The sequence below is a fragment of the Lissotriton vulgaris genome, chromosome 2_1, assembly GCF_964263255.1.
Source record: "Lissotriton vulgaris chromosome 2_1, aLisVul1.2, whole genome shotgun sequence".
In the NCBI taxonomy this organism is placed as follows: Eukaryota; Metazoa; Chordata; class Amphibia; order Caudata; family Salamandridae; genus Lissotriton; species Lissotriton vulgaris.
Genome location: NC_141687.1, coordinates 1,661,858,154 through 1,661,871,946, shown reverse-complemented (window position 1 = coordinate 1,661,871,946; position 13,793 = coordinate 1,661,858,154). Strand labels below are relative to the sequence as shown.

The 13,793-nt window shown below is 47.2% G+C and overlaps 1 protein-coding gene across 1 annotated transcript in view; it reads right to left on the bottom strand.

Moving 5' to 3' along the window:
* LOC147733029 (uncharacterized) overlaps positions 1-13,266 on the bottom strand; it is a 34,409-nt gene extending 21,143 nt beyond the window's left edge. The window contains exons 1-2 of the mRNA XM_086957594.1: positions 13,142-13,266; positions 3,593-3,676 (exon numbers count right to left, since the gene is read on the bottom strand). Of these exons, the coding sequence (XP_086813720.1) occupies positions 3,593-3,656 (64 nt within the window). The 5' untranslated portion in view covers positions 3,657-3,676; positions 13,142-13,266. The remainder of the gene's footprint in view (positions 1-3,592; positions 3,677-13,141) is intronic.
* Positions 13,267-13,793: the final 527 nt, after the last annotated feature.

Sequence of the window (13,793 nt, the reverse complement as noted above, 5' to 3'; positions counted from 1 at the left end):
ACCTCAGGAACAATATCTCGGTGTATGGAAAATTGCATACTAAGATTGTGCTATTTAACGACGAGATGGCATCCATTATACTTATCCTGGTGGGGACGGCTAGATACCATCAAAATAATGCTCTCTCCTATAGTCCTTCTTACAATTTCCAATATTCCAGTATCCCTGTCAAATATTTCAAAAGGATTATTCTATTTCATCTTCCTTTTTGTGGAGCAATAAGAAATTGCGAATGTCCATTTCAAAACTAATTTGTCCAAAAGCAGAAGGTGGAACGAATTTCCCTAATTTTCCTGTTTATCATAAATCCTTTTTACTACGTCAAGTATCTCAGTGGCTTTCTGACTCCCCTGTAAATTATCCTCTCCGGGCTACACTGGAACAATCTTTTATCTCTCCATTCTCTTTACTCGAATATCTCTCCTTCACACGCAAGCCGCAGTCTGTATCTACTCCCATAATTAAGCACACTTCCAAAATCATCCCGCCTGCCTCTTTGACCTCCTTTTTTGATAAACCCATATGGCACAATATTCACATTTTAATCAATAATAACCCCGTTTTTTTGGAAATCCTGGAGACGACGGGGTCAGATTTGGGTGCGTCAATTATATAATCAAGATTAGATCATGTCTTTTCCACAAGCTAGTGCTTTTTTTGGTCTACCCTCAAATTTTCGTTCTAAGTATCTCCTCCTCATACAGGCCATTCACTCTGCGCATATACAATATACACACTCCCAACATAACTCTTGTCCTGATTCTGTCCATACAGTTACACTTCAATCCCTCCTCCTTCATGGCACCAGGGCCTCCACTATATATAAACTCCTAAATAGTTCACCTTCTCCGAGAGCCAAAACCAAGACAGAGATACTGTGGGAGAATGACTTAACAACTTCTTGGTCTGTGGAGTTTTGGGAGAAAATATGGCTCAAAATACGGAGGTCCTCTAGAGCTGCAAACACCACTCAAACACTTTTCTTCATATATAACAGGCTCTTAATTTCTCCACTTGTTCTCAGTGCAAGACACCCTGCTCTCCCAGATAATTGTTGGACTTGTTCTTCACCACATGCAGACTTATTTCATATGCTCTTTAAAAGCAACCTTGTTCAGACTTTTTGGAAAAAGGTATGGTCTCAAATTAATTTAATTTTTGATTCCAGTCACCCTTTTTTCATCTTGCATATTTTCCTAGGTAGCCTGGCTAATATTTGGAAGGGCTGCGATTCCAATGTAAAGATAATAGACCTCTTGTTAGCAGTGGCCTTCCAACAGATAACTAAAAATTGGAAATGTGTTACCAAACTATCATATCAAGCGTGGTGGTATGCTATTTGCTATAATCATAGACTAGACACAACATTTGTATATCCGTTACATCTAGCGTCAAAACGTTTGGACTTATGGGCTCCTGTTACGCTATTCATTGACTTGAGTGCCAGATGTTCTCTGTCTTGTACTCCTTTACAACAAGAAGTGGCTAAACCTCCATGACTTCCTTCATGTTGTTATAGTACAGTCTCATTATACTGTTTTTTTTATCCTGGCAAATTTTTATAACATATGTTACTTCCTTTATATTACTGCATTTCATGGTACATTGTTATATTACTTATAACTCATAAGTTTATCTGACCTTATTTCATGCTTTATATGAATGTCAATTTAAATTTTTTTTATTTATACTGTATGTAACCCTTTATATTCATTGTTGTTATATCTTATGCATTATCATATTGCTTTATCTTAATAAACTCATTTTGCAATGTATAGTGATTGGTCTTCAATCTCGTCTCCCGAGAAGGTAATGCTTCTGGCCTGCTTATGTTAAGTTTGTATCCTGTCAGTGATGCATAATCTCCTTTTATCGACCAGACCCTATGGACAGTTCTTTGTAGAGTTCTGAGGGCCAGGGGAATAGATGTCACAGACACAGATATACCACTAATCTGCTCTTAATCAACAGAAACCTCATGCTGATTTGTTCCAAATTTCAGGGTATGCGCGTGTTCCATCATGCTGCTTCTACACCGTTGTTCACTGGAATGCCAATCCGCTCCTCTCACCTCCTGCCCAGTCTCCTCGGACCACAATTAATGTCTATTGTCTCATGTCAGCTGGGGGCCTAGGCCAACTCTATGGTGCTGGGTCAAGTGCCTTAAAAATACACGGCACTGCACAATTATGTCTGCCGTTAAGCATGTTCCACTTAAGCTGAGCACATGCAACTTTACATTCCAGAGGTAGCCCCTGTCTCAGCATCTAAACTTGCAGGTTCATTTATTAATGTTTTTGTGATTTTATATAGCACATACATGGCCCAGGGGCATCATAGAGCTAAGCAAGAGTACAATTACAAACAATTATGAAAGGAATATATTTGATATGCATCACAGGAAAAGAGAAAAATACAGGCATTTGAGAATGTGTGGTAGATCATAGATTCAGCCCAAGTGGCTTTCAAATAGGGGTCTTAAGTTGCTTTTTAAAGGTAGCCCAGCAAGTGTTCATAGAGAGGGCCAGTGGAAGGGAGTTTTTGGATGCTTCCCGAGAATGATTGGTTCATATAGCATTCTCGTTTGAAGGTGGGAAACTCGAAGAGAAGGTATTGTGTGTTTCTTAAACCCTGTTTTGCACCTGAAATGTAAACTACTGCTGCAAAGAATGTGGGCAAAGAGGGATTCAAGACCTTGTGTGTGGTACAGGAAGTTTTAAAATGAGCTCTCGCCTCTATAGAAGCCATTGGTGGGACAGCAGGATATGTGTGATGTGGTCAACTTCCTTGTGGCCAGGAACAAAGTGGGCTGCAACATGTAGACCTGTTCTGAGCAAATCTAAGTGTGCTTTGGGGAACCCTGAAAGGAGTGAGTTCCCACAGTCTATTATAGAGAAAACCAATAACTGAATTTAAGCTCTGTTTCAGAATTAGCTGTGTGATCCCCTAGAACAGCCTTAGTTGGAGCTGGTCGCTCGCCCATGGGCGTGATTCAACTCTGGAGGTTGAGCCGATTGTTGAGGATGAAGCCAAGCAACTTGGCATTCTGAGCAATGTTGGGTTAGCACTCCAGGGCACAAAAGGATTCTATTCATTTTGGTGCATGTAGGTTTGATTTCACATCCCTGTCGGAATTCTTGCCAAAGGGTTGGAGGAAGGGTTATGTTGTCTGGCGATGATACTTTGAGATGAGTCTGTGTATCATCAGCATACAAGAGAACAAGGATCCCAGAGTTCTTTAGGGTTTCACAGAGTGGCATAAACACAGCAACAACATTGTCCGCCAAATGATTAATGACTGCTGTTAAAACTGCAATCACTTCAAGAACATTATGAAGCAAAAAATTTGCAAATTGCTGGTTAGTTATCTGAAACTGTTATGTTATTTTCCTCTATCAAATAGTTTTTAAAATATCTATCAAACCGTTTTCATAATCTCCACTCCATTTCAGACCTGAATGACAAATGGGATAGGTGAAACACACAAGCAGAAATGCTAGGAGAAAAGGGGATGTTCTGTGTTAACCGCAGTAAAACTGATCTCGCCCACTAATAATTGGAGCAATTATGCAAGTGTGTGAGTGGCACCTACCGACCACCAGGGAGCTGGAAGAGACGAGAAGCAGCATCACAATGGTCTTCCACTGGTTCCTCATGGCGAGTGTTGACTGCGCTTCTTGGTGCAAATGATGAAAAGTTGGAAGCTTCCAGACTTTAATGCGGCGAGAGGGACGTTTCGCCATCACATTTGAGTGAAGCATATAGGAGATTTGTTCTTCTTACCCGGGGTCAGCTGTGCAGATTAATTCATGCAGCCACTGGGAAGAAGACTTTATTAACAAAAGTTGTGTAAATTCACAACTTTTCATCATTTGCACCAAGAACTTCCACCTGGCATTCGTGAGGTGTTATCTAATTTGTGCACGTCAAAAATGTTTTCATCGTGCTTTTGAAAATTCTCTTGGACGCTCAGTTAAATTTATGTCCTGATGATAAGCATGTAATTATACAAAGGTCGAAACGCCGTCGACACATATGTGCCTGTAATTAACGAAGTTAATGTTTCAGTGTTGTTCTGAACTCCCCTTGCTACATAATCCCTTCTGTTTGCCACCTTTCTGATTTTGTATTGCACAACAAATATTATATGTACCAGTATATATTTCTGAGCGTGTGGTCTCAAACTTGTTTTTATCTATATATTGAATACATTTTGTATATTTTTCTAACATTTCTTATATGGGCTTCTTTCTCCTGTTTTTCTATTGTTTTTCCAAGTATGTATAGTTGTTCCTTCTTCTGAAAAGCTTAATTCATTGTTATTGATTGTGTGTGAAATTGATATTTTCATAATACCTTGAACCGCTGTTTGGATTACATATTGGTTGCCCCTGGTTCGGGTTTACAGGGCTGCCGCTGGGTTGTTAATGACTACAAAGGTCAAGGCAGCGTTTTCCTGAAGGAACAATGGACTTGGGACTGCTCCGGCACCCTGGAAGCACAAAGCCTGTGGTCCTTCACTTTCTCGCACCCTGGGGGTAGCTCCTCTCTAGGCGAGTGATGGAGGAGCAGCGAGTGTAACTAGATCACTTGAGGGGGAAATCAGACACTCAAAGGAGAATGGTTCATTCGGTACTCTCCCACTGTGTCACATACAATATGTCACATGACAAACATATTACAACCATGTTATAGACTAACTTCTGAATCACAAGGCAAATATAGTGTAAATAGATGCGGAGTTAAGAAGTGTAAATATGCACTTAACTTGCATATAGAGCGGTAGGAGGTGTTGTGGATGCAATACTTTTTTAGTTAACAATATGGACCTTGATAAAGTGTCATAGAACTGGTCACAACCATCTCTCCAACAGCAAAATTACAGACTATCACCCTCTGCTGCCCCTCTACAATGAAGAAGTAAATCCTGAGTTACACCCCTCTGCAACAGAAAGCTGCTTCCTTTAGCCAGTATTCTGCCCCTTACTCATGGTTAAAAAATAGTATAGTTGGCTTTTAGGCAAAACTTTTGTTCCCATCAGATCATCACCATGCTCCGAATACTAGACTTCCCTTCAGTATTTACTCATATCATACGTTCCAGGCAGATTTTCCAGAAGTCAACTCTTGGCGACTGTGTGAGAGCTGTGTGTCAAGAGATCTGGGTGCTAAAAGATTTTATGCAGCTTTAAATTCCATAAAAGTTAAAGAGATTTTGAACAATATAATCTCACTCTGATTCTAGAGTTTTGTAATGACTCCTAAGGTCAGAACATGTGACCTGGGTCTCCTCTTGGGATCTGAGGTTTTACATACACAGCTCCCTCCTCAGTGACCAGATTTTCAAATCCAGCAGACCTAAGGCTATATGATGGCACTGACCATTGATGCAGAATGACTGCAATGACAAGCCCATGTGCATAGAAGAAGGACTGCAAAGGAACATATATCAGACCTAAAAAACTGATTACATCTAAGAAAGACAAAAAAAGAGCAGCACTGGAAAGGTTTTATACTTTGTGAGATTTCAGAAAACTTTGGACTAGCCCAAAAAAGACATGAGAGATGTCAGTCCGTCCCGTGTGGCACACCAGTAGCTTATTCAATCTGTTTTTCTTTGCATTTATGTGGGCAAAACTCATGGAATTTTACTCTGCAGAATTCCGTGGTGTTCGAATAGATCTTCTAATCGAGCAGCAACCTTCTGACCATGAACGGTCGCAACCACCCATGCTGGAAAGATCTCACTGGATCTCCTCTTAGCGACCGAAAATCACGCTAGGGGATGCAAAAATCTGGATCCTCTCATGCCTGCCAACTTACCGTTTTTGGCATGTGCACAAGAAAAAAATTCCGCCACACGGCGATTGGCAAAATTTGGACAGAAGTACTCGTTACAAGAGTAACATGGAGTCACCAAAATTCCATCAATTCCGTACGGATTATTTGCATTCTCTGCATTCTGAAACAAAAAGATAAATATTCGTGGACCCGTCTTAATAGTTTGTATGGTTATTAGAGTTGTGCACACCTCAGCTCTCAAAAAAACATACTGATAAACTATGTTTAAGTAAATTATCCATTTCCCATTTTCCATCCTATCTTGAAGCCCAGAAAAATGCCAGTGATCGTGGGCCTTAGCTAAGGGTCTCCTCAGACTGTCTGTACCCTCTTTCAAATCTGCTATGCTGCATCAATGTGGAGAGGCAGTGTTTAAAGCAATATATGTGTGTCCATGGTTTGGCGTAGGACGAGAGGGATAGTGAAGCATGAACTACATTTCAAATATTGTAGTTGGGAAAGACCTCAACAACTCCAGGGCATATCAGCAACGAGGCAATAAAAATTTATTGCTGCTTTATCGTCTGTTTTCGGACGAAAAGCGGTGATAATTTTATCGCCTCATCAGCAAGGTCACGCTATCGCGTGAAAGCTTGCGTTATCACCATTTCCCCTAACGCCCAGCTTTGCATCTCTAATGAGATGCAAAGTGGGCGTTCCTCCCCAGGATAACGGGAGAAATGTCGCTAAGCGACATTTCTCCTATTATCAAGCCTCAAGCAAAGCAGCATAGCGATAAGAAAAGTAGCGATAACCTCTGTTATCGCTACTTTCCTTATGCCTACTTTGAAACGGACTTAGCCATGATATCCTATGTAAGGTGGATATCATGGCTAAGTATGTGAGGCCCTATCAGCAAGCTATCCCCAAAAGTTGTGTGATTATCGCTGGATTTCCAGCGATAATCACACAGTTGGCAGCTTGCACTATGAATTTTATCGCTTTGGAGATAAGCGTTGCTGATAGCACGCTATCTCCGCGATAAAATTCAGAGTTGGCCGACAATAATTATCCTCACGCTAAGAGCGCTGAGCGATAACTATCTCCGGCACTTGCTGATATGTCCCTCAGTCTTTCCTGGTAAATCCGGGATGTTTGATCACCAGCCCATCAGAATGCAAAGTTTCCAGCAGCTTTTTGTTGGAAAACACAAAAAATCGGCAAAGAAAAACTGTTTTCCACATGTTATGCCCCAAAAACGTGTAATCCCTATTATTTCCAGGCCCTGGAATTGCCAATATCCTTCAAAATCAATATTCGGATGGGAAAATAATGGGATTTGTAATTGGGCACTCATATTGAGGAACTAATAAATGAGGGATTGCCAGAGGAATCTGTAATTCCTTGTCCAATTCCCCTGGTAATTCCCACTTTTGTCACACAGACTTTCCAGGTGACAGTAAACATTTCATAATTCGACGGGGCTGGTATTGCGATCAGGTAAAGACAACAAGAGGGTCTCCTGTACTGAGAAGTGAGGGTGTGTGTGCGGGGCAGACAGGTGAAGAGCAAACAAGCTTTGTCTTCAGAGTGTCCGTTACTTTTTAATCGAAAAGCGTAAAGGTTGGATGGGAGCTAATATAACGTTTAACTGACAGAATCTTATGAAAATTCATGGCGTCAAAGACATTTTTTGGGGGGAAGTGCTGTAGAGGTGTTAGCTGTTCTCGAATGCGCCTTTTTAATGGAAAGCTGCAAAAAATGTTTGCAACAAGAACAGTCACTGTCTATTTCTAAATATATAAGTTCTGAAAGCACTGTAAACACAAACATACTTTTTTTGCATTTTTTTTTGGGCATCTTATTTTAAACAGGATTACACTTTTCTTATTCTTTGTGTATTCTGTGTGTTTAAACTATGATTGAACAAGAGAGCTTTCCCACCAGAAAACATTTCACCCAGATTAACTAACGTGCATTTATTTTTCCTTTAAGGTGTCTGCATTATATTGTTTAATAATGCAGGTACCTGTAGAAGAAAGATCAACAAAATAGTTGTTTCTTCTTTTTTGCCACGCATCTGACAGGACTGCAGGTACTCGTGAATAAAGCCTGCCTGTCTTGCATACCGTCATTGTTTGAAGGATGCTAACCCAATTTCCTCCCATTTTCTCCCGTGGACTTCATTAGAAACATCCGCTTTGAAGGCAGTACCACTGTGTGCCGCAGCCTGGCTCGCGGCAGAAGAAGCGTCTTCAGCGGCAGGAAAGAGAGCTGAGGGAGGTGTCAGGTCTGTGGAACCTGGGAGGCGCGCGGGTTAAGGGCGCGCCATGAAGGACTCACACGGACACCTTGCTTGGTTCGTCGCGTGGTCCCGACTAACCCGGGGACACGCCCACCTTTATTTTTATGTAACGTACGCGGCGCCGTGCGCCACCGCGTATGCGCACGTCTACGTGCGCTGATCAACTAGACCGCAACTGTGCAGTCGCAACATTACATTCCTTTTCACCTTTGGTATGAACAAGGATCCCCCCCCCCCCTTTAACAAAAGGTATTGTTCTGAGTGTCCAAACAAATAATTCAAACGTGGCCGTCCGGCCTGTTACCAGTCTCTCCATGATCTCTCAGCCCACTGCGTAGTCGGCCATCCGGGAGGAGGGCACCGGGTTTCTTCTCAGTCCATAGCCTGCAGCTTGGCCACGGAACAGCACTCTCCGGGGTGGTTCACTGGAGGGAGTGCTTGTGCCCCGGGGGCTCTGGGGGTTCTCAGGGAGAGTGGCACTGGGGGTGCCGGAGGCTCGCGGTTCCTCTGCAGAGTCCACATCCCATTCCTGGACGGCGGCTTCGGGAGTGCTTTGGTTGCTTCTTGGCCGGGTTGGTGATGCTGTTGATCCCCCATTCCTCTCGGAGTTGGCTGGGTCATTCGGGGGGTCGGCAGCCTTTTTGAAGAATGAGACATTCCTGGTGACCGTTTCTCCCTCTCGCTGGGCGGTGACCATGGTCCCATTCCGGGCAGTGACAGTCCATGGTTGTGGCTCAAACGGGAGTCTGAATTTGCTTCCTGGATACCTGTCTCGGACGTACACCCGGTCATTTTCGGCAATGGATGACTCTCTGGACTTCCGCCGGAAGCTTGCATAGTCATTAGACTTTTTCCTGTTGCGCACAGTCCTCCACGATTCTGCACTGGTGGGGTTCCAGGTGGGGTGATTTGGGAGGGTGTCTCGGATTATGCGTCCCATCGTGGACGGACCTGGGGCTGCCTCAGTGGTGCGGTGTGGGGTGAGCCTGTACTCTCGGAGGAAGGAGTAGATTCCCCTTTCCACCGATGTCCCCTCAGCATGGGCAATCCGGATGGTTTTGTTCAACGTGCGCATGAATCTTTCCACTTCTCCGTTTGATTGCGGCCATCTGGGTGTTATTTTCCGGTGCAGAATCCCCCACTCCGCTAGATACTCAGCAAACTCTTGGCTCTGAAAGGGGGGACCGTTGTCGGTCTTGACTCTCACGAAGATGCCATGGGTTGCGATGGTCTTCTCGAATTTGGCGATCACCTCTTTTGCAGTGAGGGATGCGACAATCTCCACTTCCGGATATTTCGTGTAGTCATCCATGATGACGAGCATGTGTCTTCCATCGGGCAGGTGACCGAAATCGGCGCTGACGTGTTCCCATGGTCTTTCCGGGCCATCTTCTGTGATGACTGGTGGTGGGTTTTCTGGGAGTCCCGCTGCTTGGCACCACTGGCACTCTTTGACGGCCCGTTCCACTTGCGAGTCCATGTCTGGAAACCACAGTTTGGCACGAAGTCTGCTTTTTGTTTTCACCACTCCCTGGTGTCCTCGGTGAGCGAGGGCAATGGCTTGCTGTGTGAGAGTAGCTGGCATCACGATTCTGGGCCCTCTTAGCACGCAACCCTGGCTATCGACTGACAGCTCCTCCTTGACCCTCAAGAATGCTTCCAGGGCTGTTTTCGCTTGCGGCGTTCTCTGGCCCAATGACGCTTGGAGCGTTTTCCACTCGTTCGTGCGTATGGCATTCGAGACAATCTGGAAGATCTCGTCATTTTGGGTGGCTTCGATGATCATTTCCATGCTCATGGGGAGCGGCCTGGACCTTTCAACCACTGCATTCACAAATGACTCAGTGTCTTCAGCATCTTCCCTCTCTCCCGGGGTGGCCGCCCTCGGATGGCGTGATAGAAAGTCCGCTGGGTTGGTGGCTCCCGGTTTGAACTCTAGCAGGTAGTCATATTCCTGCAGCTGCAGAATCCACTTCTCAATCCTGGGCGGTGGTTTTGATACCGTTCCCCTGAATAGTGGAATTAGGGGCTTGTGGTCTGTTGAAACGGTGAACGGGTGCCCATACACGTACATGTGGAAGTGTCTGCACGCCCAGTGGATAGCTATGGCCTCACGTTCTATCTGAGAGTACCTCTGTTCCGTCTCTGTCAGCGATCTGCTGGCGTATGCAATCGGTGCCCAGTTATCTTCTCCCTGACGTTGTGTAAGGACGGCACCCAGACCGAAGGGACTGGCGTCGACGGCAATATTGGTCTGCTTGGAGGGGTCAAAGTAGGAGAGCGTCTTCTCTGCCGATAGGGCTGCTTTCGTGTTTTGGAACGCGTCCTCCTGCTCTTTGCCCCACTGCCAGGGGGTGGATGTCTTCGTGAGCTCGCGGAGAGGTCGGGTGATGTTGGAGAGGTCAGGGATGAAGCGACCACAGAAGTTGACCATTCCTAGAAAGCTCCGCACCTCGGAGATGTTTGTCGGGGCGGGAGCCATCTGCACATCCTTGACCTTCTCTGGATCGGGGGCAATGCCTTTGTCTGAGAATGTGTACCCGAAGAAACTGATGGTGTTGCGGAGGAATTGGCATTTTTCGCGGTGCAGGGTGAGGCCTGAATCCTTGAGTCTTTGTAGAACTCCCCTCAGCCGCTGGTGGTGTTCTTCCACAGACTGGGCATATATCAGCAGGTCGTCGCTGACGTTGAGTACGCCTGGGAGTCCGCTGAGTACTTCACGGATAGTATTTTGGAAAACTTCTGCAGCACTCGATATGCCGAAGTTGAGCCGGCGATATCGGCGTAGGCCCACATGGGTTGAAAAGGTAGTGATGTACCTGGAGTCAGGGTGGAGTGGAAGCTGGTGGTAGCCCGAGCGGAGATCGACTTTGGAAAACCATTTGGCTCCATTGAGTTCGCTCAATATGTCGTCAATAGTGGGTGTCAGGTGACGCTCTCGCTTGACTGCGGCGTTGGGCAGGCGCATGTCCACGCATATGCGCACCTGCCCTGGCTGTTTGGGCTTCCTCGCTACTACGATCGGTGACACCCAAGGCGTGGGCCCATCCACTTTCTCGATTATTCCTTGTCTCTCTAGGCTCTCGAGTTCTTCTTCGACCTTCTTCCGGAGGTGGAAGGCAATTCTCCGGTGCCGGAGTGCCACAGGTTGTATGGATGGATCAATGTGCAGCGAAACCTCTTTCCCTTTGAGGCATCCGATGCCCCTGAACATGTCGTCAAATTCTTCGATGATAGTATCGAGTTCATCTTCTAGGACGGCCATGGCGTAGAAGATGAGTTGGAGTTCCTCGGCGGCTTTTCCGCTGAGTAGCATGCCACTCCCTTCTTTTGTCACATATATGGTGGAGGGGACTGTCCTGTCCAGATGACAGATGTTCGTCTTGAAACACCCGATGAGAGGTATTGGGGTTTTCTGTCCATAGGCGAACACTCGGATCTTTGCTTTGCTCAGGGTTGGCTTGTCACGCAGTTGGTTATACACGTCTGCTGCCATCAACTCGATGGAGGCCCCTGTGTCTATAGTGGCTCTCACCTCTTGCTGGTTCACTCTTATGCGGCACTTCGGGAGGCGCTTTTTCTTCCTGGCCGGCTGATCGATGGCAAACACATAGTGTACGGGGTAGTCATGGACATCGTCGTCCATGTCTTCGCTATCTGGGCTGTCTCTGATGGCGTGCGCTGCCTCCGTCCTCTGTTTCGAGGACCTGCATACCGAGGCGAAATGGTTCCACCGCCCACACGCGCTGCATTTCTTGCCGTTCGCCGGGCAGTCTTTTGCTCTGTGAGGTGTGCCTCCACAGTATCCACATTCCTTCCGCCTTTCCGGTGGCTTCTTCCCTCCGAGTGACCGTTGTTTGGGGCGGACGACATGCACTTGTTCTGCGACGTTGACTTGTTCACTTTTAGCTGGCCTGTGCAGCGCTGCCTCCATGTGAGAGGCTCTCGCTTTCGATAGTTCCTTGGAGCGGCCTAGTTTCAGGATCTCCGTAAGGGGCTTTCCATCTTCTTGGAGAATTTTGACCCTGAGATCGGATGAATAACAGTTCTGGATTATCTGACCGCGTATCTCTTCTTGCTCTTCCCTGAATCCACAGGTGCTAGCGAGTTCCATCAGTCTCCCATGGAAGGCATCCAGAGACTCATCCGCCTCCTGCCGGGCCTGGCGAAAAAGGAAGCGATTGTAATCTTTGCTGACCATGGGCTCGAAGTAGGCGTTAAGCGCTTGCAGTAGCGTGATGTAGGTGTGTGGCGTGGCCTCTGTCAGCGTCTTGTATATGCGGTGAATGTCCTTACCTCCTAGGTGCAGGAGGAGTGCTCGGCGGCGGTCCCTTGCTGTCCCCGCACCTTCAAAGTAGAAGTTGAGGCGCTCCGTCCAGTCCTTCCATCTTGGCGCCAAAGAGGCAGGTGCGCCGTCGATCACGAAGGGCTCGATTGGGGGGATGGTCGTCATCGTGGCGCGGGCACCGGTTGCTCCACTAGGGGCGCTGCGCTCTGGGTCGTGAGGCGAGGCTCCACCACGTGGGGACGGGCGCCACCGGCAGGGCAGCAGCTGCTGGGCACGTGATGCGGATTAGCGTGGATGTGCGCCGCTACCGCGAGTCATCATCAGCAGGCGCTGTGACCAGGAGGCGCCACGTGGTTGCGTGGCAGGGCGACCATGAGGCGGCTTCAGTCTCATGCCCTCGCACGGGTCTCGGCCAGGGCCTCGCCGGGACAGGTGGGGCAGTACATGGACCCTGGGCCGGATCGTCAATGCAGTACGGGCTGTGCGGGGGGCACAGCGTGGGGTCAGACACCCCTCGTCGCCATTGTCAGGTCTGTGGAACCTGGGAGGCGCGCGGGTTAAGGGCGCGCCATGAAGGACTCACACGGACACCTTGCTTGGTTCGTCGCGTGGTCCCGACTAACCCGGGGACACGCCCACCTTTATTTTTATGTAACGTACGCGGCGCCGTGCGCCACCGCGTATGCGCACGTCTACGTGCGCTGATCAACTAGACCGCAACTGTGCAGTCGCAACATTACAGGAGGGTGCCTGGCGGCAGGAGGCACGACTTACCTCAGTACTACAGGGATGGTGTAGATGCGGTCACACCGGGCAAAAAGCACTGGATGCTGCGTGAGGGGGGATGTCTTTTTATGTATGGTTCCTTCCCACCAGCACCCGCCTTTCCCCCGCTGGCAGCACACAGCGGATTCTGTTTACTTCCGCACCCGAGCGATAGGTTTCGTTTCTCCGTTGTTTCACAAGCAGTGAAATCACGGGGCAAACCTACCACGGGGCAGCAGCTGGGCTAGGGGCACGGGCACAGTATCCAAATAATTTTCTTTATTGTTGACGCGCAAGGTGTAACGTTCGGCATAGACGAGTCTTTCACGTTTGGGATTTTAGCATTTTAGCGTGTATTGTCTTGATATGGGTACGTGGCCTTCTTTTTCAATGTGCGTGTGGTGGTGGGTGTTGGGGGGAGGTCTGAGGGAGGGACGGGGGTAGCTCTCGGCTGGTGCTTGTTTGCATTTACCGTGAGCTTGCTCTTCACATTTCTGTTCCAACTAAGGCAATTTGCAAGACAGAGCATAACGATTAACAGTAGTGCAGGCGGTGCAGTGCCACCAGGGCCAAGGCTACTAGGGGGCCCTCTTCCACTCTAATGTGGCTCTGTTTTACTACCAAACTAGGGGACATGGTGGCCATATTTCATTG